Source organism: Dermacentor albipictus, chromosome 2 (assembly GCF_038994185.2).
Source record: "Dermacentor albipictus isolate Rhodes 1998 colony chromosome 2, USDA_Dalb.pri_finalv2, whole genome shotgun sequence".
NCBI lineage: Eukaryota > Metazoa > Arthropoda > Arachnida > Ixodida > Ixodidae > Dermacentor > Dermacentor albipictus.
Window position 1 is genome coordinate 28,987,479 of NC_091822.1, and position 27,107 is coordinate 29,014,585.

The window sequence follows — 27,107 nt, forward strand, 5'->3', positions numbered from 1 at the left end:
TACCATCCTTCCGTATCGCCCAGGCACAACGCCTGCACATTTACTTTGGCAGATCAGCAGTGACAGGAGCACAATCGGGATGTCCCTGCCTCTCCGGCATCATATATGGCCCTGCCGCACTAGTCTGGATTTGCGTTCTTGCTGCCAGCCTGAACTTTCATCCAAACTCGTTTCAAAATACCAGGGTCCTTGCCGTGTGGCTAGCCAAACGTTTCCTGTGAACTATTTGGTAGAACCCCTTGAGTCACCTTCGGATAAGTGACGCCGAGGCCGCGAAATAGTGCACATTCGGCAGCTATAGCCTGACTTCGATCCGCCTGTGCTTCCTGCCCGTATGTCGCCAGGATGGTTCCTCTCCTTCGGGAAGATAATTGTGCTGGAGTAGAAAGAGCAGCCGGCACTGCTTCGAGGAAGACGGCGACGACGAGTTTGGTCGAAGCCGTGTGCGAGAATTACGTGAGCTCTCTTGCCTCTCGCTGCATGCTGCGTGACTCTCTGAGAGCTTCTTTAACTATTCCAGAACATCTCTCGACAATAACCGTTTTTACTAACTCGATTTTAGCTCTATTAAGAGAAGCCAACTTGCCGACACTAACGCAAAAAGCCATGTTTTGCGGTGAAAGTTCTTCCATTTAATCGAAAGTCATTATAAAATAGGAGTCTCTCAAATACATTTTTTTTCTACCTAATGTGCCAAAAGGCAACGCTTTTACAATATCTTCATTTTCGAACCATAATAACACTTTTAGATTTTCTTTTTCCTAGGTCAATTTAATGAAACAAACCTATTACTAACATAGCAGTCTCACAATCATTCATAAACATGTTAGCCTCACACCTTCACCAGTGACATGTGTCTCATACTGCGGGTTTTATTTGTAATTTATTGTAGCGTTTGATTTATGTGCTCGTTCCAAGTGAAGTGTCTTGTCGTATGCAACCTTGCAAATGTAAGTCAACCCTGCTAGAATCCTACATGGCGTTGTATATATAAAGAACTAAGTATTGCTGTATCTATAAATATTTGAATAAATATATAGATTCCGTAGATAGCATAGGCAGTGCTAATTTCCCTTTTCTTTTGCGAGGCAAATATTGAAATATTGGATGCCACACTATACAGGGTTCACCAGAAAACAAGCACTTGTGAAGTGAGAGAACCAAAAGCAGCATTCTCTTTCACGGCATTAGTTGTGGAGTGCGCTGCGATGCACGAGACAATATGCGAGAATTGATGCAAAAGGTGTTAACCAAAGTCAGACACAAAAATAAAAAACCATGTGAAAGACACGAATGCGCCTTTTTGTGCCTCTGTTCGCCCGCCACTGCATAATTTCTGCAGATGACTGCGTGCGAAACATTGTAAGTGATAATGTGTGGAATATTAGACATATCACTGCACCTTCGTCTCACCTTCGCTAAAACTGTAATAACTTTCCATGTGAGCCCTTTGCCAAAGGAAATAAAAGTAAATAAGAGCACTGCGTTGAAAATTTGAATCTGCATCCTAGCTATGCTATTGGGGGTGGGCTATTTCCCAAAAATTACCTCACCCCCTGGAAGGTGGATAGTTTTCTGGCATACGCCATCCGCGAAACGAAAGCTCTACGAGCTACAATAGGAATCGCGCTCTGCGTTATAAATAAAACTTGTGAAATTTCTAGCTTTGCCAAGCGCTTGGCACAATAGCATACTGGGTTGTGTTGCAGGAGATCACCTGATGACAGCTCTGAGCGTGGCACGCGATTGCGAAATGATTTTTGGTTTGGCCCGGGTCACTATCCTCACCGCCAGTGCCGACCGCCAGTGTTCAACCGCCGCTGTAGACTTCAACGAGCTATTCTCTGACAGCACCAAACATCTTAAGGTGAGGCCTATATTTACCCTGCATATCTAGTTCACTCACATCCCTTTTTAGTAACGCGACTGCGAAGTGGTGCGCGGCGCCCACAAGAGTGGTACGTCATGCTTGATTGTGTTAGCATTTAGAGTATCATTCCATGCACGTTTGCGCTGTCGTCGTTGGGGTGCTGTCATGCAATCGACACTAGTGCTCGCACGGAGGGTTAGACGGTCTCCAGAAGCGCGCACTGCGTTTGGCTCCAGAGCAACGGAGCCAAGTTGACGCGACGTCGCACAGCGCTCATTCGGCTCTCTCGGAGTCAGAGCAGCGTTCTGGATTCCGCTTTCATGGCACGAGCTTTGCGCACCGAAAGCACTTTAGCGTTCCTGCTGGGCAGCTGTGTGCCAACAACGGACCTTGGTGCGCAGCAACGCTGGTCCCCTGCCCCCCCCCCCACCCCCACCCCCCACCCCACCCTCGCTCTCCCGAAATTACTGCCTTTGCACGCGGCCTTCCCTGCCTCCTAACTTCCGTCCCCGGTCAAGTTCGTGCCCCACTCGAAAAAAAATGGCTGTGGCTTAGCTAAGGTTAAGCGCAGGATGCGAAGAATACTAGCCTTTATTTTAGTAGTTGAACCACTGTTTAGCCTGGTGAATTGCTGTTGCTTGGCTATATTTGGTTCGGCTAGACGAAGAAACAACTCATGCGTTACTCTGCTTCGCCTTCAAGAGTGGAACGCGACAGCGTTCCCGTCGACCCGCCAAGGGGTGTAAGACAATGGGCTACGGCGCAGCGACTACGCGCCCCACATTGGACGCGGTGAGCGTCGAGCAACGCAGCGTTGGGCGCGGCAACGAAATGTGCGCCTGAGGAAGCGGCGCATGCCTGAGCCTTCGAAACAGCTCGTTTCTAAGGCAACACCGCATTCACTAGAGGCGCTTTTGTACCGCTTTGAAGCATCGTACTCGTGGCTCAGTGGTAGCGTCTCCGTCTCACACTCCGGAGACCCAGGTTCGATTCCCACCCAGCCCATCTTGCAAGAGTTGAGCCAAAGCCACCTAGAAAATCAGTCTCTGTAGCACGCCGCAACCTTCGCTTCTCATTCCAACGAGCAGCTCTGTCTCCAGGAGGCATCTCACCTCGTGAGTGTCTAGCAGAGTCAACCGCAGCTGCTTATATACCGCCGCGACGCCGCGAGCGGCGGCGCGAGTTGGAGCCCCGTTTCTCCTCTGTCGTGATGTCACGGTGTCACGTGGTATTGAAGGCGACACCGCCGCGCCTGAGGAGCTGGGTTGAGCTCTCGTAATATGCTTCGCATAAAAATTACTCGATACGCCAATGGGTATAACGCATGGGCTGACCGGACAGTAAACGTCAAGGTAAATAAATACACAGAATGATTATTTAAAGTTTTATGGAACTTCTAATTATCGCCTGTTTCAGATGACATCGTTCTAGTTGTTGAGCTTGATAATTGGAGAGCCATAGATTGCTTGCATGAGAAACCAAAACGCATATTCAAGTAATTTTAAAAATCACTAACTATCTTCTTAGTTACCTTAACGCGAATATTGAAATTTACAAATTGTTGCCGGTGAGCTTACAAGATTTATTCACTTCGAATTAGTTTCCAGAATTACACCAGCTTGGCGACATGCACCATGAAATTCGGCCTAAAGATGCACTTCTGTTTCATTTATTTCTTAACAGAACGCTCTTCTATGCATTCAAGGTCAAAAGTATCTCGAACACCCGTGTACTTCGTCCCACAAATTGGGAAACAACGTCTAGAAAGTGGAATATGGCACCCGCTATCAACCGCATATGTTCTTCAATTCTTCAGCTTTCATTCAAAGTCATTAGGACGCGGTTTCTCACAAAAACATTGCGGCAACACCATTTTTTTCTATACTCCACTAAGTGGGTCGCAGTGCCTTTGCTGGTTGAAAAACGACCAAGCGTTCAATAGAGCATCTTGTAGATGGCCTCTCCCGTTTAACGACGCGCGACCAGCTCACGCTACCTTTAATGTAGCTCCAGGTGAAGTCGTTGCCGTCAAGCATTTGCAAAGCTAGAAAAGCCAGTGGTCAACAGCACCTTCGTTCTGCTCCTGTGAGTTGCGCTGTTCGAGTCCACCGATCACTTCAGTCAAGGAGCTAAGCATGCTGCTGCTCGGTGTTAAAAAGGAAGGTTGTACGCTGCGATTGTTGCAGACCTGTGTATCATACACGTACGTAAGCACCATGACAAGCAGAATTTTTTTTCGGGCTGGTGAAATTCTTGATAACGACCGGGAAAGTGCTCGAAATTGCATTGTGTTGGGGCATATTCTGTTTAATTCTGCACTGTTTTCTGTTCGGAGACGCAAGAGAGTATCGCAACAAAGCAGTGATGGTAACAATGTTTCATTTACGCAACTTCAGCGCAGACATAACAAAGATATTTCTTTTCCCGCCTCCTACATCTAGAGTTTGTTTCAGCAATGCACCTAAATGGTCGCATCAATTTTTTCGCTTACCGAAGAAGCGACGCCACCGCCCTTGCTGCCATTTGCGCGGAGAAGTGTTCGTGCTATTGGTCGTTGCAGATCCCGACTGCTGCGTGCGAACGGACGGAAGCGGTGCAGTTTGCAGTGGACGGCCACTCGTTTTCAGTGTTACGTTCACACTTCCCGGACGTCTACGAAAAGGTGATTTGGCCATCCATTAAGTTGTTTAGAGGCAGCACGGTGGTGGAACTTACGGACATCTGTTGAGAGAACGTGTTGTCATCTAATGACGTGGTAAAGGCGACCATTCCGACGACCATCCTACAGGATGGGCAAATTTGCACTTGTCACTTTTTTTCCCAATTAATTAGCCATTGAGATGATATTCAGCACGTTCTTTCTGTCCTTCCGGCAGCTTCTTGTAAAGGGAGTGGTATTTGCAAGGATGACACCTCAGCAGAAAGTCGAGCTCGTGGAAGACCTCCAATCCATTGGGTAAGTGCAAATTTCTATGTGTTCTTTATTGCTTGGGAATATAACTTCAATAAATGATTATTGTTTTACTACACCGCACCTCTGCTGCAGAAATATGTTGTTCAACGATCATGCTTACCCCTTTACAGAAGAGTGTTGCTCTACTTGAAGTTGATCTTTAAGTGCATCGAGTGAAAGTAATCTCCGACCCGCTCTTCTTGTAGTGCTCACTTTCCGTCATCGCAGCTTCATAATTCCGACATGACAAGTTTCTGGAAAAGCAACATATCAGTCGTACTTTGCCAGTTGGACTCTGCAAGTGCCTGATTATAAAAGAAATTCTGCCAGAAATCATTGTACGATGACGGTCGACGAAAATGCGATTAGCACTCACGCATTGCGGCTGCATACACATCATCATCATCATAAGCCTGGTTACGCCCACTGCAGGGCAAAGGCCTCTCACATACTTCTCCAACAACCCCGGTCATGTACGCTACATACACACCATAGTGCTAACGTCGAAACGCGTCACGTATGCAGCCGGGCTCCTCTCTCGTGCGTCCCACTTGACGCGCTGAGCAATCTAGCGGCACCAATTCAGGGCCCGCAGCGTGTTTGAATACTCCATGTGTACCAGCAATCCTTAGCCAAGCTGTACAAGGAAAAAATAAATGATTTTAAAAATGTAATGCAAGATACAAGTATAAGAGCTCCAGTGTTAGGTTGCCAGAGTGCTGTCAACCGAACACCATAGCTCTAATACAGTATATTCCACTGTGTGTTTTTTATATTTTCTTTTCGTGTACAGCTTGGCTAACGTTAGCTGGTACACCCTGTATCTTCAAACAAGGTATGCGACTTGAATTACATTCCACCAAGCAACGGCTCATCTTTTTCATTGAAGAGCGGCACATGCCTTGTGTCCATACCCAGTGACCAAAGTTGGTCTGAAGGTTGGTATCAAACCCGCTTTCTTCAGAACAGGAGATCAATCTTCTCGCTGTTAGACTATGGACTATCCAGCGATCCAAGTTGGCCGGCAAGTGGTTCGAGAGGCAGATAGACCTAGGAAACTGCGTGAAGTAACCTACTAAGACTAATCGCACTACTTTAGCTCTGGCGAGCACGGAGCGTTATTGTAGTACAGTGACAGTGACTCCATCGAGCGACGATGATCCGTAATTCGATCATTGCAGGATATGGCTCTCATCGAGCCGTTTTTTTAATAGATCCGGAAGCACTTTCTATGTAATTACGGGGAAGAATGAGTCGGCAAACGAATGTTCCACCACTCCATTTTTCAGATATGCAGTCGCGATGTGCGGTGACGGCGCCAATGACTGTGGTGTGAGTACTTGAATTTTTCTGCTTCCAACAGCGTAGAAATAGAGCCCTATTTCTGTGCAAATCCAACCGTTAGCTTTTTCGTTCGTTTTTTTTTTCGCCATTCATTAAATGGGAAACTAAGAACCTAATGTACAGGAAATGTGAGCATTAACGTATATTGTAAAACATGAGTAAACGTAGGTTTTCCAGACAGATAGAGTAGAAACATTAAATAATCGGGTAAAATTTAGGTTTTGCTTAAAACCCCTAAAACCAGTGAACGAAAGTCAAGCGGCGTGTGTGAAATAACCCAAGAATTGCCTTATTACCATTGCTTCCAAGTGAAGGGTAATGTTTAAGCACCGTGTTAAATATGTTCGTACCACGAAGCGAACTTTCTCTTCAACAGTATCTTGGCATGGGCAAGTCGGCACTTGTAGAGACTCGTGTTATTGATGCGAAAGTTTCAAATGGCTTCGTCCAAAAAGCCTGCGTCTGTCATCTGCAGCAGCGAAACGGCACCTAAATTTGCATTGCCATTGGCTGCGACGCCACGTCACGAATGCTCCTCGACGCCGCAGAGCGGGCGAAAGGGAATGCCTGCTGCCGCGCTAGCGCGCCAGGTGTTGCATGAGGAGCGAGAGACACTGCCGCGACGCCATGTCTCCCTCGCTCTCGAAAGCGCAAGCGCGGTCCATATCTCTCCCCTTCACCCCCACTGGGCTTAGATGCTGGTGGCCAATGCGGCTTGGTCGGTCTCTCGACGCGCAGGACGCCATCGGCATGCGGCGCTTGCACCGCAGGCGGCTGCTGCAGCCTGCTGGGTCGACCAGCACGTACCGCTGCGGTACATTACTCGCAGCACAAAACGCGAAGGACGGCGCAGCGGCGTTCAATTGGGCATTTATGCTTTTGACAATAGCAACTCATAAGGAATGCTTAGGTGTCCTCGTATTTTTTTAACCCGAAAGCAATGAAGCTCGCAGACACATAAACAACTTGAGCAGACTGGACGATACGCTACTTCCAACTGTCATTTTATTTAGGCAGCGATTGTGGCCTTATATATGCACACGTCATAACCATCACTTCCGCCATCAGATAAGCATTACCTTGTACAAAAGATAACGCCTTTATCTTCGGGGCAAAGGCAGCTACACTAACGCTTTTGTCCCCTGCCTGATTTGATAAAGTTCAAGTATTTCTTTCTCTGATTTCTCATCGGCTTTTTCACAAACTATTTGTTTCAACAGCGGCATGCACTGACATCTCTAGCAATTGTTGGCTATATGTCCACTGCACCGATTCTTAGCAATCAAGCTCTGTTCTGACTTGCCATGTCATTATAAGAACAGCCCCTTTGCACTCTAAATTGCCGTGTTTTGGCAAGTCAGAGGAACTTGTACACTATGCATAGGGGGAGGAAATCAACCATAAAAAAAAATAACGACTTATGATAGAATGAATGAAAGAAAGGCGTATGTAAAGTCAGTTGTGGCAAGGCCTATTTGTGGGATTTTTGATTGTAAGCTCTCAGTCCTTTACTTGACGAGCTTAAGTGGGCAACAGCGTAAAGCAGTGAACTTTTCTCGGAGTGAGGGGCCTGTATCACACCGGTGTATGGGCTTATTATTCTCTTTGCTATATAAACCAAAAGATTGTACCTGTCGTTGAAAAAAACCTTTGTGTCAGTAGTAAGGCGCTAAGGGTGTTGTAAAGCACGTTGGAAATTATTTTTCTGCATTCCTCGGTATCGTCGGTGAAGTTCGGCTTGCGCGTTTTGATGTTTGAAGTTTTGATGTCAGGGTCTAAACACTCTTTTCAACCGAACGTTTCATTCGACTAGCACGTAAATACGAATATTTAAACCCGGCACGCTTTTGAGGTGCATTATCCCGATGCTTGCAGAATTATACTCAAGCAACTCCCCAGGGGCACGAATCTTTTTTGCTCAGAACGACAGAAAGATTAGCTAGTTGGTAAGGATTCATAATGCCAAGATTCATAATGTAAAAAGGGGTAAGGCGTGCATACACGGACACCAGGGAAGAGAAATGGACAGCACCAGCGCCGACTATCAACTGAAGGAAGCACTGAGGCGAAAAAAGAAAGAAGGCACATAACTCACCTGCGCATGCTATCGAATGGTAGCACCCCGTGTCAATCAGGCACACGTGCTGGTCTACGTGAGAGGTAACTGTTAAGCCATTTGATCTCTTCTTAATGTAAGGTAATGGAAGGCTGACTCACGCACGCACTTCCACCGTTATTGATATGCCATGCCTCGACCATAAGACTCGTACCTTCATTTCTGTGCATGTACAACATCGCGCATTCAGCTAACTCAGGCGTGCAGTTAAAATCTTGGCAGTCTTGGCAGTGTAATGAAAGATTAGAAGCTTTAGGTCCTAAACACTGTTTTAAGCCTAACATAAAACCCGTTGACGCTTTCAGCCTATACCGCGCTGCATAACCAGGTTTTTCCCGAAAGACGAGCGCTCGCGCTGTATTTCAGAGTGCACTGCAAGCATTAAACAGTCGAATATTCATGTTAAGACGTCTGACCCTGTCTGACTATTGGTGAATTAATTGTGGAGCATAAACTTAGACCAGTAATGTCAGACAAGAAAGGTTATTTCGTAAATATACCAGAAATCATGTTTTCAGTAAAAACGATATCAGCTATAGAAAATAATTTTCAGCCAGTAAACCACAAGCATTCGGCAATTAAGCAACGTGCGATCGACCTCCTGTCAAGACATAATCTAGATAGGATTCTCTCTAATGTCAAGAAAGCAAAATCACTCAGCTTAGAACTGTTTTTTCTCGGCGAAGACCCATAAGCAAGAGATTCCTTTTCGTGCTATAGTGCCAGAGAAAGGGACATGGCAGATCTGTGTGGCTAGTAACCTGCATAACTGCTTAGCTTCACTAGTTTTTTCAGACCCCTTTAGCTTGCGTAATTCTCAGGCATTAGTTCAGTTTTTGACAGAGAAAAAGCCTGGTGATTGCACAGCTCTTAGTATGGATATCGAAGATTTGAATTACTCCTTGCCGCGTGACGGGTTGTTAAACTCCGTAAATGAGTGCATTAAAGAACAAGTGCAAGAGTCGGCTTTTATAGATAGATCAGTTTCAGTTTTAGCTTATCATTCTTTAAATACAATGAATGGGTAAAACACAATATACAGACGAGGGTCCCAAGACTGCAATGGGATCCTCATTTATTAATAACAATGTCATCATCATCACCAGCCTGGTTACGCCCACTGCAGGGCAAAGGCCTCTCCCATACTTCTCCAACAACCCCGGTCATGTAGTAATTGTGGCCATGCCGTCCCTGCAAACTTCTTAATCTCATCCGCCCGCCTAACTTTCTGCCTCCCCTTGCTACGCTTCCCTTCCCTTGGGATCCAGTCCGTAACCCTTAATGACCATCGGTTATCCTCCCTCCTCATTACATGTCCTGCCCATGGCCATTTCTTTTTCTTGATTTCAACTAAGATGTCATTAACTCGCGTTTGTTCCCTCACCCAATCTGCTCTTTTCTTATCCCTTAACGTTACACCTATCATTCTTCTTTCCATAGCTCGTTGCGTCGTCCTCAATTTGAGTAGAACCCTTTTCGTAAGCCGCCAGGTTTCTGCCCCGTAGGTGAGTGCTGGTAAGACGCAGCTAATATACACGTTCCTCTTGAGGGATAATGGCAACCTGCTGTTCATGATCTGAGAATGCCTGCCAAACGCACCCCAGCCCATTCTTATTCTTCTGATTATTTCTGTCTCATGATCCCGATCTGCCGTCACTACCTGCCCTAAGTAGATGTATTCCCTTAGTACTTCCAGTGCCTCGCTGCCTATTGTAAATTGCTGTTCTCTTCCGAGACTGTTAAACATTACTTTAGTTTTCTGCAGATTAATTTTTAAACCCACTCTTCGGCTTTGCCTCTCCAGGTCAGTGAGCATGCATTGCAATTGGTCCCCTGAGTTACTAAGCAAGGCACTATCATCAGCGAATCGCAAGTTACTAAGGTATTCTCCATCAACTTTTATCACCAATTCTTCCCAATCCAGGTCTCTGAATACCTCCTGTAAACACGCTGTGAATAGCATTGGAGAGATCGTATCTCCCTGTCTGACGCCTTTCTTTATTGGGATTTTGTTGCTTTCTTTATGGAGGACTACGGTGGCTGTGGAGCCGCTATAGATATCTTTCAGTATTTTTACATACGGCACGTCTACACCCTGATTCCGTAATGCCTCCATGACTGCTGAGGTTTCGACAGAATCAAACGCTTTCTCGTAATCAATGAAAGCTATATATAAGGGTTGGTTATATTTCGCACATTTCTCTATCACCTGATTGATAGTGTGAATATGATCAATTGTTGAGTAGCCTTTACGGAATCCTGCCTGGTCCTTTGCTTGACAGAAGTCTAAGGTGTTCCTGATTCTATTTGCGATTACCTTAGTGAATAGTTTGTAGGCAACGGACAGTAAGCTGATCGGTCTATAATGTTTCAAGTCTTTGGCGTCCCCTTTCTTATGGATTAGGATTATGTTAGCGTTCTTCCAGGATTCCGGTACGCTCGAGGTCATGAGGCATTGCGTATACAGGGTGGCCAGTTTCTCTAGAACAATCTGCCCACCATACATCAACAAATCTGCTGTTACCTGATCCTCCCCAGCTGCCTTCCCTCTTTGCATATCTCCTAAGGCTTTCTTTACTTCTTCCGGCGTTACCTTTGGGATTTCGAATTCTTCTAGACTACTTTCTCTTCCATTATCGTCGTGGGTGCCACTGGTACTGTATAAATCTCTATACAACTCCTCAGCCACTTCAACCATCTCATCCATATTAGTTATGATATTGCCGGCTTTGTCTCTTAATGCATACATCTGATTCTTGCCAATTTCTAGTTTCTTCTTCACTGTTCTTAGGCTTCCTCCGTTCCTGAGAGCATGTTCAATTCTATCCATATTATACTTCCTGATGTCAGCTGTCTTACGCTTGTTGATCAACTTCGAAAGTTCTGCCAGTTCTATTCTAGCTGTAGGGTTAGAGGCTTTCATACATTGGCGTTTCTTGATCAGATCTTTCGTCTCCTGTGATAGTTTACTGGTATCCTGCCTAACGGAGTTGCCACAGACCTCCATTGCACACTCCTTAATGATGCCCACAAGATTGTCGTTCATTGCTTCAACACTAAGGTCCTCTTCCTGAGTTAAAGCCGAGTACCTGTTCTGTAGCTTGATCTGGAACTCCTCTATTTTCCCTCTTACCGCTAACTCATTGATCGGCTTCTTATGTACCAGTTTCTTCCGTTCCCTTCTCAGGTCTAGGCTAATTCGAGTTCTTACCATCCTGTGGTCACTGCAGCGCACCTTGCCGAGCACATCCACATCTTGTATGATGCCAGGGTTAGCGCAGAGTATGAAGTCTATTTCATTTCTAGTCTCGCCGTTCGGGCTCCTCCACGTCCACTTTCGGCTATCCCACTTGCGGAAGAAGGTATTCATTATCCTCATATTATTCTGTTCCGCAAACTCTACTAATAACTCTCCCCTGCTATTCCTAGTGCCTATGCCATATTCCCCCATTGCTTTGTCTCCAGCCTGCTTCTTGCCTACCTTGGCATTAAAGTCGCCCATTATTATAGTGTATTTGGTTTTCACTCTACCCATCGCCGATTCCACGTCTTCATAGAAGCTTTCGACTTCCTGGTCGTCATGACTGGATGTAGGGGCGTAGACCTGTACACTCTTCATTTTGTACCTCTTATTAAGTTTCACAACAAGACCTGCCACCCTCTCGTTAATGCTATAGAATTCCTGTATGTTACCGGCTATATTCTTATTAATCAGGAATCCGACTCCTTGTTCTCTTCTCTCCGCTAAGCCCCGGTACACAGGACGTGCCCACTTTTTAGCACTGTATATGCTTCTTTTGGCCTCCTAACTTCACTGAGCCCTATTATATCCCATTTACTGCCCTCCAATTCCTCAAATAGCACTGCTAAACTCGCTTCACTAGATAACCTTCTAGCGTTAAACGTTGCCAGGTTCATATTCCAATGGCGGCCTGTCCGGAGCCAGTGATTCTTAGCACCCTCTGCTGCGTCGCAGGTCTGACCGCCGCCGTGGTCAGTTGCTGCGCAGCTGCTGGGGACTGAGGGCCGGGGTTTGATTGTTGTGTCCAATCAGTAACAATGTAGAGATGTTATAAAGAAGAGCAAGTTAGCCAAAAGAAACAAACACAATCGTGAATATACAACATAGAAAAATAAAATAAACGAAAGAAAAAAACTGTCAATATATACAAATGGCAAATGTAGCGTAGTGCATGACGTAAACTTAGTTACAAATATGAAACAACTTAAGGGCATGACTAAATGTATGAAGCAATGAAGATTTAATGCTGATCGGTAAACCATTCCACAGTTTTATAGCAGCGAATGACGTTATTTTTCCATAGTTAGAATGAAACATAGCTATTAGAAAATTGGAGTTTCGAGCAAGCCCGGTATTATGGTTATTGATGAGGTGCCTGTAATTAATGAATTAGTATGAGAACTGTTGAGTAAGTAATTTATAAAACATAATTATTAGATGATAGTTGAACAAGTTCGTTACAACAAGGATGTTATTTTAACGAAGTAGAGGAAGAGCACTCGGGAAAAACCCACTGCTAGTGATACTGCGTATTGCTTGGTTTTGTATGTGCTGAATAGACGATATATGACAGTTATATGTGCTTGCCCAGGAAACAATGCCTTAATTAATGTGACTGGGAATGAACGCAAAGTATAATACTAATAATGCGCATTTAGAGAAATATGTTCTTTATTTGATTAAGGCTCTAATACCTAAAGTACACTTTTGCTTAATGAAAACAATGTGTTGAGAAAACTTTAGGTTACAATCTAATTTGATGCCCAAAAATGATACACAGTCGGAGACGGAAATGTGATGACGATCTAGCGTTATCTCAGGCAAGCCAGGTAGTATTCTTTGGCTATAACGGAAAATCGTGAATTGAGTGTTTGAATGATTGATAATTAAATGTTTAAGCGAACACCAGGCAGCAATATGGTGCTCAAGCCCATTGTATAGTTTAAGGATTAAGGTTGTTAAAAATTGTCACGCAACGAGATAGTAGTATCGTCTGCGTGTAGTACACAATGTGCCGACTTAAGACAAGTGGGTAAATCATTAATATGTATAGAGCATAATAAGGGACCTAGTATGGACCCTTGTGGTACACCTTGGTTAATAACTTTAGTATCAGAATAAGCACTTCCAAAAGAAACTGTTTGTTCTCTATCATGTAGGTAACGTTTTAGGAGTTTTAGTACTGGACCGGTAATTCCAAGGGCTTCTAGCTTAGTAAAAGTATGTTATGATTATTTGTATCAAAAGCTTTAGTGAAGTCCAAGAATACCGAGCCACCGATGTTACCTGTATCAATCGAGTAACGAATGTAGCCGGTTAGAAATATTAACGCTAACTTAGTCGTACTGCCAGCGCGAAAACCAAATTGAGAAGATTGCAACAAATTACATTTTAAAAGAATTATTCACGCCCTTACAAAATAACTTCTCAGCAACTTTACTAATCGACGATAGAATACAGATATGACGATAGTTAACCACCTTCGTTTTATCAGCTTTCTTATCTGCAGGAATAATCTTAGGCCTTTTAAGCGATGTGGGAAAAGTACCACATTCAAAAATATCAATAATTATAATACAAAGTGTGTCAGAAATAAGCGGTGTAACAAGTTGTAGATGAAATACAAAAATATTATCTAAGCCAGGGCTAGTATTCTTTAGAGCTGATACCATAGAACATACCACATCTGCAGTTACGGGAAAGAGAAAGAAAAATGATTGCAATGATAAATGGGATAAGTAGTAGTCATATTATGATTGCTGTATATATTATAGAACTAGTCACTGAAACTATTTGCTGTGCTAGAAGAATCATTATGAGTTTAATTGTTGTAGTTCATTTTAGCAGCAGTATTAGCGGACTTAGGTAAGTTCATGAACGCATTAAGAAGTTGCCATTGTTTTTTTATTGTTCTCGTATTTAGCAAATTCATTGTGGTAATATTGTCGTTTAGACTTCTTTCGCAAGTTATTTGAACCGTTTCAATAATTTTTATAGCGTGCTGCTGTGCGTACATTGAAAGGTTTCTTCTTAGTCTTTTTGTATAGGTTTGTTTTTTTCTCCTACTAGTCAGTAAACCTTTGGTTACCCAAGGGCTACCTGGAAACTTAAAAAGTTTTTTGCATCTTACCGTAGTGCTATTAGCGCGAACGGCCTGTATAAAGATGGAAGAAACAATTTTCAAGAGCTTGATTGGGATCATGCGGGGAGTTGATTACAGACCAATCGGTATTTGTTATAGTGTAAACATAACTATCTAGGCCGAAATTGGAGGAAAAGTAGCTAGGCTAAGACTGAGGTATTTCGGCTTAAAAGGAGACGAATATTAGGAAATGGTCTGTGATCTGAGTATCTATGACACTACATTCTGGAGTTGGCGCGTTGTTAGTTAGAGCATGGTCAAGAAGCATGTTGGTAGCAGGAGTATAACACGTAGTAGGAGAGATAATTAATGATTCCAGTTCGAAACCAGCAAGACAGTCTGTGTAAGCTGTTACACTTCTGTTGTCGACGTGAAGTAAGTTGGTGTTTTCAATTTTTTTAGAAACTATGGAGGGTTCACCCAGAAAATCAGGAATCGATGAACTAGGGGAGCGGTATACACAACCAAGAATAAAACTGTTAAGATTGTGTTAATTCAGCTGTAAGTCAGTTTAGTCCATACCAATTCACAGTGATTTATATTAAGAAAAAATCAAGCCTACGCTTATATTTATTATTAGGTGAAACAAATATAGCAGAACTACCATACCGATCCGAAATACGATGGCAGTTTTCTGCTTGGTATGGATGAATACCGTATAAATTACTATCCGCATTATCAAGCCATGTTTCCGAAAGCAGATAAATAAAAATGAATGATTAAGTGAGTAAGCAAACTTCACGCATTGATATGAAGAATAGAGACATTAGAAGATGTAAGCAACGGTTTGACTTCCGTTGGTGATAGCAAAGACATGATAAAAAGTATTCGGGTACGAGTGTGCAATCAGTACGCAGGACAGGAAATGTAACAATAAGCTACGCCTGCGTAAGTATGCGAAAATCAGCCTGAGTTTATTCGGAACACCCTGCTATCGGTTGGTTTACGGGATTTAATCTGGCAATTTTCAGTCCATAAAAACTGCCAACCGTTTTCATTTTCAGTGCAAGGACCTTGCTGAATAAACGTTTGTTGTCATCTGTGAGGTGTTCGTTATTGTAAATGGGACTATCTGTTTTACCACGAAAGGCAACCCGGGAGCGTCGCAGACGAGCTTTGAAAACCTTGCGAAGAAATTCATTCTTCTTCTTACGTGAACAAAAACGAACAATGATGTTCCGGTCCGACATTTTGCTGGCCACGCGATGAACTATGTCAATGTCTCCAGAAGAAATTGGGTACTCAATTGCATCGGCAACCTTCTTCAAGATCGCAGAGCATTTTTCTCCCTGTGATGATGGAAGGCCTTTAGTTTCGGTGTTATTCATTCTTCTGTACTGTTCCATGTCTGCGATTCACTTTGTTAATGCTTGATTCTGAGAAGTGAACGCTTGGTTAGTAGTCACAAGCTCGTTGATGCGGTGTTTCCGCGGGTGGTTTTCTAAAAATTATTTCAATGTACTTAAAGTGGACGCTGGTTCGGTGGAGAGGTAGCGTGCTTCTGCAGAAATCAGGAATTTGCATTGGTTCAAAGGTTGCCCCTATTTTTAGTTATATTTACCTGAGAAAGATTGCCAGCTTCTTAGAGAAGGCCTTGGGTGATTGTGTTATTAGGGTATTTCGTTACGTTGATGATTACCTAATTTTCTGCAATAGGAACGAATTTCATTCCGCTGCGTCCTCAGTAAGTGAGCAGTTTAAACTTAATGGAGGAGGAGAAAGTTTACCGAGAAATTTCCTCAGAGACGCGTAATAGTTTTTAGGTATTTCATTGGTATTAGAACAAAATCACCGTGTGGTGGCGGTACTCCCCTAGATCTTCGAAGCCATTGTTAAACTTTCAATCCAAATATTCCAAAGTAGTAAAAAACGGAATTGTCATGTCTCGCCTTAAGTCTTCTCTCACCGGATTGTGCATGCACAAAATGAGCGCCAGTTTTGATGCACAAGTCCACCACCTATTAAAAACAGGGTATCCTAGCGTAGCAGTGGCCACTGTGGCTGAACACCTAAGGAAGTAAATTTCTAGAGGGACGGACGTGATTACAAGAAGGCAGTAAGAGCAAGAAAATAGTAGTGGCTATTCGTTGCATTCATTCAGTATCGCACAGGCTTTAAAAAGTTGCAAGTAGATATGCTGTTCATGTTGTTTCCACCACCCCCAATAAGCTAGGTAAGATATGCGTTGCCGTTCAGAGAAAACGGAGCAGGTGAAAGACAGAAAGAACAGATATTTCTCCAGGGACGCACACCAAGAGCAACACTTTTACTGACTGTCGTATGGGTGTGCTATATAAAGTCCCGTTTAGCTGTGGCCATTTCTACGTAGGGCAAACGGGGCGGGGCGGTGTATCAATGAGAAGCTAATGGAACATAAAATGTCGGTAACCGGTGCATTGCCTTCTAATATTTCCTTAAATTGCCAAGACTTCCAAGATTGTAGCTGCACGCCTGAGCTAGCTGAATGCGCGATATTCTACAGGCATTCGAATGAAGATACGCGTCTTATGGTCAAGGCATGGCATATCAATGATGGTGGAAGTACGTGCGTGAGTCAGCTTTCGATTACCTTACATAAGGAAGAGATTAAATGCCTTAACAGTTACCTCTCACGTAGACCGGCACGTGCACCCGATTGACACGTGGTGCTACCTTTCCAGAGCATGCGCAGATGAGTTATGTGACTTCTTCCCTTTTTCGCCTCAGTGCTTCCTTCAGTTGATAGACGACGTTGGTGCTGTCCACTTCTCGTCTCTAGAGTCCGTGTCTGCACGTCCTACCCCTTCATTGCATTATGAATTCTTTCTTCCTCTCTGAAAAAAACGAGGGAAAATGCGAAATGAATTGAAAGTTATAGTTCAATACCTATGGCTCTACTTTTTCATCCGTAGGTCACTAATTAAATGCTGTAGTATAGATGCGAACGGCTGACCGGTTCCTCTACAGCTCTCTTTCAACCTTCATCAAAAGTTATAAACCCTGCAACGCTCAGGCTCTGAAGGCGGCCGATGTGGGCATCTCCTTGTCGGAAGCCGAGGCCTCCGTAGCCGCTCCTTTCACCTCAAGGCTTCCCAGCGTTGCTTGTGTGCCGACTCTCATCAGGTGAGTTGTGCCGTCGATGGCATTTCACTGGCAAATCACTTTCACTAATTTGATGTGAAAAACAGCTGAGAAAACAGTGACAGACAGAAAAAAAAGGAAATTGTACAAAAACCATCGACGATGATAGTCTATATATGTGAATTTTCTCAACGAATGAATGAACGTTTTTCTTATTGAGTTAGACCATCGACTAACGCCGAAAACAGCTGAAGTAAGCAAACAGAGCTGTTAGCTTTAAGGTGGGAGGCAATAAACAAAAAAGAAAGTTTTTTTTTTTAAGATAGAAATGCAGGTTTGACATACCTTTTTTTTCCTGAATATGCTTACCCAACTATTTACAGTGCAATAAACAATTATGCATTTCATTTTTTCTCAGGTAATTTCTATCATAAGATGTATTAAATGTGCTAGTCGCGCCAGCAATAAGTAACCAATGAATTGCTGATTTGAGTAAAGCTTTAGCATTTATGTAGCGAGTTATGGAACCTATGCAATTAACTACGATGAACGTAATGTGATGAATATTAAGGAAGTAGCATTGGAAAAACTAAGCCTAGTGAAGAAGTGTGCCCATTTGGAGCAAATTTATTTCCAAACTGAGCGGTAAATTCAGAAACGTTGCATCAATTTATTTTGTCCTAGTTTGTTATACACACCTCTAAAGGGGAAAGAAGTGTGCAATATTTCATTTCGAAATATTCCTTAAGAAAAGAAGTTATCGAATATTGCGTAACATAATGTAGCGTAACTTCTAGTTTCGAGAAAAACGTAAAGAAATGTTTCAGACCATGTGAACTATGTCAAAAACAACACGTAGGGGCCTAAAATGCACCATGTTCCCAGCTGAGGCCCCATGAGATGACTAGAGCCTCGTTTTGTTCGTGTGACTTTCCCTCGACAACATAGAAGAAAAGAAACTGTTTAGTATGCATAAAAAATAAACAATACTGATTTTTGGAGCCAATGCAATGTCGTTGAAGTTTCGTAATACGAGGGTATTGGTTGGAAAATTCGCCCTAACTCCCGAACTAATCAATATGGGAATATAATTTATTTTGCAACGTGTTTCCAAATGTTTAGAATGCAGAAATTGTGAAATATAATAATCATTCTCGGGTGAAAAAAAAATACTTTTGAATGTGACCTCCTACCTTATTTGAACGAACGCACACCACAAAGCGCTTCTCAGTGTTTGTCCTTTCCGGTTCTCCTATCTGGTGTCATTCGTGCGCTGTTTTTACCATCAAAAGATATTTGTAAACTAACCAAGCGTTACCCGTTTATGCAGTTCCCTTCACTCTTTCAAAAATCTTTGGCTTCCCATATTTAGTTGCAAGTTGAATAAAAAGGAGAAGCTAACGAATTATTTTCGACTTTTAAACTGCGCGAGACAAAATACATGCATCTGGTGACATGTTGGTATAACGTTTTTGGCATCAAGACGATTAAGCCGCTGCCAAAAATTTGCACCAGCAGCGAAGTAGAATATACTTCTTTGTTGCAATGCTAGCTCTATGTTTTGTCTGATTGAGCTCGCCGCCGCCATGTGACTTCCCCGTGCAGGTTCACATTCGTGTTTCCAGTGCTAATGCGGTAGCCCGAGAGCTCGCAAACGGGGTGCCATTTGAAGAGCTGTCCAGCCCAGACGACGCACCGACAGAGCCACTGAACTGCACTAAAACTCCACAACATTACAGAGATAGCAGGGGACACTTCCCTCCATCACATAATTCCCTCGACCGAGAACACGCCGTCGCGTGGCGCCAGCTTCAACTTATTTCATTTCCCTGTCTCTTTTCACCTCTTCCACCCCACACAATATCCCTCATACTGTCCCTACTGTTGAGCAAAGTCCACAGTGTGTCATTACACCTGGGAGTGCCCACACCCTCCAGGTTACTCCCCTATTCCTTCACCTTCCTCCTGGGACACTGCGCGGACCAGTTTAGTCCCGCAAGAGCAGCGACGGCTGATCCGGCGGGCACGCGGAGTGGCGCGAGCCAATGGGGCCCTGAACTAAGGCCTCCACTCTACAAGGAAGTCACCTCATATCATCACAAATAAATGTTCTCTCTCTCTCCACTCATCCGAAAAACCACCCAGTCCGTTTGCGTTTGCCCGAATACCAGACACGCTAAAGCTCTATTTTGTTGCTGGGGAGCACCCTGAATGGGACGGCCGGAGCAAAACTTCTCAGCGCACGCAATATTCCCAAATGTGTCCCACAGGTTGTGTCCTGATCGCACTCACATGGTTGCGGCTTCCTAGGAGTGATTGGAAGGAAAAAAAAACTTAGCATCAGAAGCGGCACAAAATCGTTGTAGCAACTGCCCTACCTTCCGGCAATAAGCACTCTTCAGCTTCCTAACCCTCCAGCCAAGTTCTTAACGTGCATCAAATATTGTGTTGGTGCCGGGATGGCGGCGCACCTCTATTCAACAGTGGGTCCCGCCATCAGCTCAAAGGCCGACCTTTTGCCATAATGCAGGCGCCGAAAGTCCCGGTTTTCACACGGCCTGATAAGTACTAAGAAACGGGTGATGCACTGTGTTGTCTCAAACAAAACTACTTAAAGCTTTCTTCCGAGAGGATGCGTTAATTTTTTTTTCTAGTAATCCATAAGTTCAGAATCAACGTCTGCGTTATCCTCCTTTTTTCGTGCGTGTTTTCTATGCTTGCCTTTAAGACCACACATCCTCGACAACTCGTAAAGCTATCTGTCGTTTTAAATGTATTTAAAATGCAGAAATCATACCGTAATCTGGCATTTCAAAGAAAGGAAGGGGAGAAGCAGCGAACACTTGCTAGACTCCTACTGATACTTACTAAAAAAATAACAGAATACTGAGAAATTTAACAGAAAGAAAACAGCAGAAACAGAATCATGGCTGTAAATATAATGCCACGGGACGAACGACGACGATGATTTCGTACCTTCCTGAAATGAAGATAAAGTTATAAACAGTAAGCTTGTGCAGTGAAGTCATCATGGCTTTCGCCTGGCTTCAATGACCACTGGCTAAATGTAAGCAGTTCTAAACATATACTCCTCACATATTTGTTGGAGGTGCAGAATACGTCGCCTTCCTCGTCAACCGAACATAGAACTCTGGAGCAGTGGCACATTGGCCTCCGCCGTCGCAGTGCAGAAAAAAGGCGAACCTAATCTGAAACGACCTTTGCCCATAATATTCCATAACTCGGCTTCGTTATGCGTATCTGTACCCCGCTTTTTCTTTTATGTTCAATAATAGGTTTGCCAATGTGTCATTAATGACTTTCAGGGCTATTGAAAGACGTGTTTTTTCAACACTGGCGCTCATAAGCCTTTTTTTTTAGACAATGCATTGAATATGAAAATATAGCCCTCTATGGTACTACGGCGTCGCTAATGATATAGCCGCTGCAGATGTACATGAACACACCGTAATGCACAAAAGCACGTACGCTAATGACAGCAGTCGTTGGGCAGCAATCAGAAGAATTTGACAGTACGGACAAAGATACGACCCTATTTCAGTCAAGGTGCGCACATAAATTCCGACAGCTCGTAAAAATTTAAGCTCGACAGCTCGTAAAAATCTAGGCAACAAGCTTTCAGTGTTATTGCTGACTTCAAAGACGTCGTCGTCTCTTTCTCTCATTTTAGGGAAGGCAGGTGTGCCCTGGCTACATCGTTCTCCATGTTCCAGTTCATTTCTCTGTACAGCGTCATTCAATTCCTCTCCGTCATACTCCTCTACAACGTAAGTACCAAGCAATAGTTAAAATTTGATCAACTATAACAAGGCGCTATTTAAGTTTCGATGGGAAAGGTTGGATGAAAGGGAAAAAACTCGCAGTTTCACACGAAGGTAGAAGAATTCACAGCGATAGCAAGGTTTGGCTTTGCGCTGGATCTCCCTGTTCCGCGGTATAACGATATGCTGCGGCAACATGGTGGCAGCATGCAGCAAGCGAGGCAGCTGCGGCTGTGCCGCAGAAACAGCGCCCAGGAAGCTCAAAATTTGTGCATGGCGGCCGCATTTCGATGGAGCCGGAATTGAAGAAAGCCCGTGTACCACGCATAGGGGGCACGTTAAAAAAACCTTGGTGGTCACAATTGAGCCAGAATGCCCCACTACCGCCTCGATACGCACTAGGTGCACTGCAACAGCGGAAGCAGCGCCGATTGCTCTCGCTATCGCATACAAGGGAAAGCAAAGCAGCTCAGCTTTAATAATGTCCGACTCACAAGTGGCATGCAGAATGTATCTACAAGGCACCATACCACAAGTCGCCCTTAAGGTGTATCCTAGTCACTGCACATTTTATAAACTGTAATTCTTGTCTACCCTGATGCTCTATCATAAATGTGTTATCATGTTCAGGGTGGTTCGTTTGCTTGTTTGCGTTTTCCTTTGGTTTGCCTCTTTTCTTGTGCTTGTGCGCTTAATCCCCTGCTTTCGATGCATTAGAAAAGACTTTTTTTTTTGCAGATGCACTTCCTTTTATGTACGCTATTCACTCCTGTAGAAGCCAGTAAAAGGCTGGGGATATGAATAAAGGAAATGAAACGAAAAAAATCAAGTGACCTCTAGAAAAAGTACAGCCTGATCGATTCCTCTCATCTGGCCTCTACATTTTGCTTTGGTGGAGCAAAAGCGAGATATTTTTAAATTCATGCTCCATCCTGTTCCTTCCATCAATAAGGCTTTGCCTCTAGCTCTTAAAGCCAAAACCTGGGCACTGCGCTAAAGGCCAGCTGTCAGTTGGATTTCTGGAAAAGAACACCGAAGAGGTGTTTTTTAAGTTCTCTCCTCTGCCACAGTACTGCATTCTCGAAGTCAGGCTTGCATGTTCTGCGAGAATTTCCATCACGATGCCAGCATGCTTGCGGGTACCACTCATTCTTTTCTGTTTAATTTCTACAACCGCTTTTCGACATCTCATAAACATCTTGAGACAACCTTGGCGTTCTAAGGCTGCAATCTTAGTAATAGTTTATAGCTACTTGTTTCATTAATCCTGTTTTTTTTTTGTGCAGGTGCAAACAAATTTTTCAGATCCCATGTTTCTCTACGTCGACTTATTTGTGATCACTTCCCTTGCTATTACAAGTAAGTAGTGCGGTGACATATCTTTTTTAAGTTTCCTCTCTCATATTTGTGCGTGTATTCTAGGTGCGCCGAGTCTATGTGTGCCGATGGCTTATACATTTGTGCATGCTGTGTTTTCGCCGCGCAGTTTGCGTTGAAGCGATGGACGGCACGAAGGTCACTTAGCTAATTTGGTCTCGCAATCGATGCTTCGCCTTTCGGCCGACACTGTGACTTTTTTGTGGTCGACAATTTTGTCATTAGCACATTTACTCAGAATATAATGTTCCTGAAGTCAATTAATTATTGTATCATTATCATCATCATCATAAGCCTACTTTATGTCCACTCCAGGACAAAGGCCTCGCCCGGCGATGTCCGATTACGCCTGTCATGCGCCAACCGATTCCGGCTAGCGCACGCGAATTTCTGTTTCATCGCCCCACCTCATTAATGTCTAATTATGTAATTAGGTGAAACACAGTAAACAATGTCCGAGTAGCTTTGATCGACCGCCTACGCCATCACCTTCGTTCTGTTAATCGATGCGACACGCGCACATTTTCTTTTTGGCACAGGTTGCATGCGACATATGGTATAACGACTAATACAACTGACTGCAAAAGTTATTGCGCGCTTATTTAAATATATTGTTAGATAACTGACCAGTTAATTATTAAGACTAATTATGATATTTGTGCACAGAATGCATACAGAGATGAACATACCCGTACAACTCTGCGTAAGACCTTGCCGGAGTATAGATAAGTAACGTTGGGTCCACTTGAACTACTGTACTTCGTTCGGCAGTTTAATCTGAAAGCTATCGTGAATTACTGGTGTTGTGCGTATTCACTGCTGTTATCTTCCCGAATCAGCAAAATTGGTTTTGTAGGATCCGCTTTTTTCCTCTTTGCTCAATTATCGAATTCTCGTACTGGCCACAACTGCTGCAGAAGATATCTCTGAACCGGCCCTTCCACAGAAGATAATTATGTGGGTGAATTCGAACGCTCCGTACAAAGTTCTGAATTATTCTAAAATCTCAAAATTAATCAAATAATGTTCATGTATAACTACAAACTCTGCTGTTATTTTAAACTCCGACTATGTATTAAAGAGAACTCATTGTCTAGGTTGGCGCAATCTAGAGAAAACAGCCCACCATAATGTAGTTGACTTGTTTAACCATGTTTAGTAAAAAAACATATCGGACAAAGTATGGTAATCACATGTTTAATCGTACCTTGCCTTCAATACCCAGCAAATTACACTTCGAACAAAACACTATCTGTGTTCTAACGCCCAACGAGACTAACAAATATATCTCTATAGTTCCAGTGGCTTAGGCTGAGGCTTAGTAACTCAGGGGACCAATTGCAATGCATGCTCACTGACCTGGAGAAGCAAGGCAGACGGGTGGGTCTAAAAATTAATCTGCAGAAAACTAACGCAATGTTTAACAATCACGGAAGTGAGCAGCAGTTTACGATAGGTAGCGAGACACTGGAAGTGACAATGGAATACATCTACACAGGGCAGGTAGTGACCGCGGATCCGGATCATGAGACGGAAATAATCAGAAGAGCAAGAATGGGCTCGGGTGAGTTTGGCAGGCTTTCTCACATCATGAACAGCAGGTTGCCATTATCCCTCAAGAGAAAAGTGTATAACAGCTGTGCCACACCTGCACTCACGTACAGGGCAGAAACCTGGAGGCTTACGAAAAGGGTTCTACTTAAGTTGAGGACGACGCAACCAGCTATGGAAAGAAGAATGGTAGGTGCAACATTAAGGGATAAGAAAAGAGCAGATTGGGTGAGGGAACAAACGCGAGGTAATGATATCTTAGTTGAAATCAAGAAAACGAAATGGGCATGGGCAGGACATGTAATGCAGAGGGAAGATAACCGATGGATATTAAGGGCTACGGACTGGATTCCAAGGGAAGGGAAACGTAGCAGGGGGCGGCAGAAATTTAAGGGGGCAGATGAGATTAAGAAGTTTGCAAGGACAACTTGGCCACAATTAGTACGTGACCGGGATAGTTGGAGAATTATGGGAGAGGCCTTTGCCCTGCAGTGGGCGTAAGCAGGCTTATGATGGTGAGTTCCAGTGGATGCATTTCTCTTTATATTTTTCGGTACCTTGTCTATCCCTTGTTTTTCAGTACTTTGTCTGAGCCATTCATCGACATACGGCTCCTCTCAGTGAGATTGTTCATTTTTGATGCTTCGGGGAGTTCAGTGAACCAGGCCTTGCTATAATCATTGATGGCGTATTTTGCTTCTTTCAAATACATGCAGATAATAATGGATGGCCTTTAGGGTACACAAATGAGCCTATTGGGAAGAAGTTAATGCTTTCAAGAGAATATGAATAGGTAGCTGGGCTACGAACCTTTAACGTATGATTGTATGGGGATATTTGCCACCCGAGAGTGATACAACGACACCAAAATAAATCACCCCCGGAGGATCGTTTGAAGAGCTGTATTAAGCTGAAATAGTTTATTGTAAACCTAAGAGAACCATTTGTTGTATGCACGTCATCGTCTTCTCTCTTTCTCTCTCTTCATATATATATATATATATATATATATATATATATATATATATATATATATATATATATATATATATATGTATATATATATATATATATATATATATATATGTATATATATATATATATATATATATATATGTATATATATATATATATATATATATATATATATGTATATATATATATATATATATATATATATATGTATATATATATATATATATATATATATATATATGTATATATATATATATGTATATATATATATATATATATATATATATAGTCAAATAATGAGAAGCCAACAAACACTGACACTCCCAGGGTTCTACTAGTACACATAAATACCCAAGAAAGTCGATGGGGAAACGCCGCCGCGGTAGCTCAATTGGTAGAGCATCGCACGCGACATGCGAAGGTTGTGGGTTCGGTTCCCACCTGCGGCAAGTTGTTTTTTCATCCACTTTAATTTCCATTAATTTATCATTACTTTATTTCATTTATTAAGCACATGCAATTTCCCCGATATTGTACTTGGTGTCAGTGTTTGTTGGGGCTTCTCATTATTTGACTATTAAATATCGGGCCCCTCGGTTAACCCCCTTTCTTCTCGTCTATATATATATATATATATATATATATATATATATAAATATATATATATATATATATATATATATATATATATATATATGTATGTATATAAGCGGCGGCAGAACCTTGCGACATGACCGGGACACCTACATGCGAAGCATATAGGGCGATTGTCCGGCGTACGCCACGGGTTAGTGACGGCAGTGGTGGTCCAGCGGACGGGAGGGGGAGGGCGGTGCACAGGCTGCTGGAAGCGACGCACGGGCACACTGCTAGGGGCCATTGCAGCAACCGTAGCATAAGTGACTGGTGTAGTCACGACATCCTGCGGGTGAACAGCCGGCAGGGCTTCCGCGACCTCTTCATGGATCACGTTACGGATATCAGACGGCAAAGTGCTGGCAGACTCCTGAGTGACGGACACCAGAGATAGCTGTCGTGCGACTTCCTCGCGAACGAAATCCTTGATTTGCGTTATCAGGGAGGCGTGTTCTGGGCCGGTGGTAAGGCTGCAGAGGGATGCCGCATTTGGCGTGGGATGTCGCCTTGTCAGAGCTCGCTGCTTACGCAATTCATCATAGCTCTGGCACAAGCTGATGATGTCGCCAACAGTGCGCGGGTCCTTGGCCAGAAGCATTTGGAACGCGTCATCGTCGATTCCCTTCATGGCGTGCTTGATCTTTTCCGCTTCCGTCATGGCAGCGTTCACGCGCCTGCACAAATCGAGAACGTCTTCTATGTAGCTGGTGAATGTCTCACCCGTGTCCTGTGTGCGTGTACGCAAACGCTGCTCGGCTCGGAGTTTCCTGACGGCGGGTCGGTCAAATACTTCTGTGATGGACGTCTTGAGCGCCGACCACGTTCGGATATCCCTTTCATGATTTCTGAACCAGAGACTGGCCACGCCCGCGAGGTAGAATGAGACGTAAGCCAGCTTGTCCGAGTCGTTCCATTTGTTGTGAACGCTCACCCGTTCGTAGGACGACAGCCACTCTTCAACGTCGTTGTCGTCGGTTCCGCTGAAGATGGGAGGCTCCCGCTGGCGAACGGTGCCAGCGCAAGGGACGGGTGGCGATGGAAGAGTCTGCTGGTCGGCGTCCGGCATGGCGGAGGGTAGCGTCCGAGAACGGAGTTCCAGGATGGTAGAGTGGAACGTTACCCCGCACCTCCACCAATTATAAAGGAGGTTTATTAGGGTTCGCAGCGGCCGCCGGCTCTACGATGCACCGAGCACAGTCCCCGAGCTCGAGCTTCTGCTGCGCGCTTGATGCTGCCGATGCTGCTGACCCAGCGCGCATGTTCGTTATCTTCCTTACAA

General features: G+C 43.8%; 1 protein-coding gene across 2 annotated transcripts in view; it reads left to right on the forward strand.

Annotated features, from left to right (window-relative positions):
• Positions 1-27,107, forward strand: part of LOC139055903 (polyamine-transporting ATPase 13A3-like) — a 220,057-nt gene that overhangs the window by 154,641 nt on the left and 38,309 nt on the right. For both annotated transcript variants that reach the window (XM_070533538.1, XM_070533537.1), the window contains exons 20-26: positions 1,710-1,867; positions 4,431-4,532; positions 4,747-4,826; positions 6,113-6,155; positions 17,440-17,549; positions 21,199-21,295; positions 22,576-22,648. In XM_070533538.1, coding sequence (XP_070389639.1) covers positions 1,710-1,867; positions 4,431-4,532; positions 4,747-4,826; positions 6,113-6,155; positions 17,440-17,549; positions 21,199-21,295; positions 22,576-22,648 — 663 coding nt within the window. The remainder of the gene's footprint in view (positions 1-1,709; positions 1,868-4,430; positions 4,533-4,746; positions 4,827-6,112; positions 6,156-17,439; positions 17,550-21,198; positions 21,296-22,575; positions 22,649-27,107) is intronic.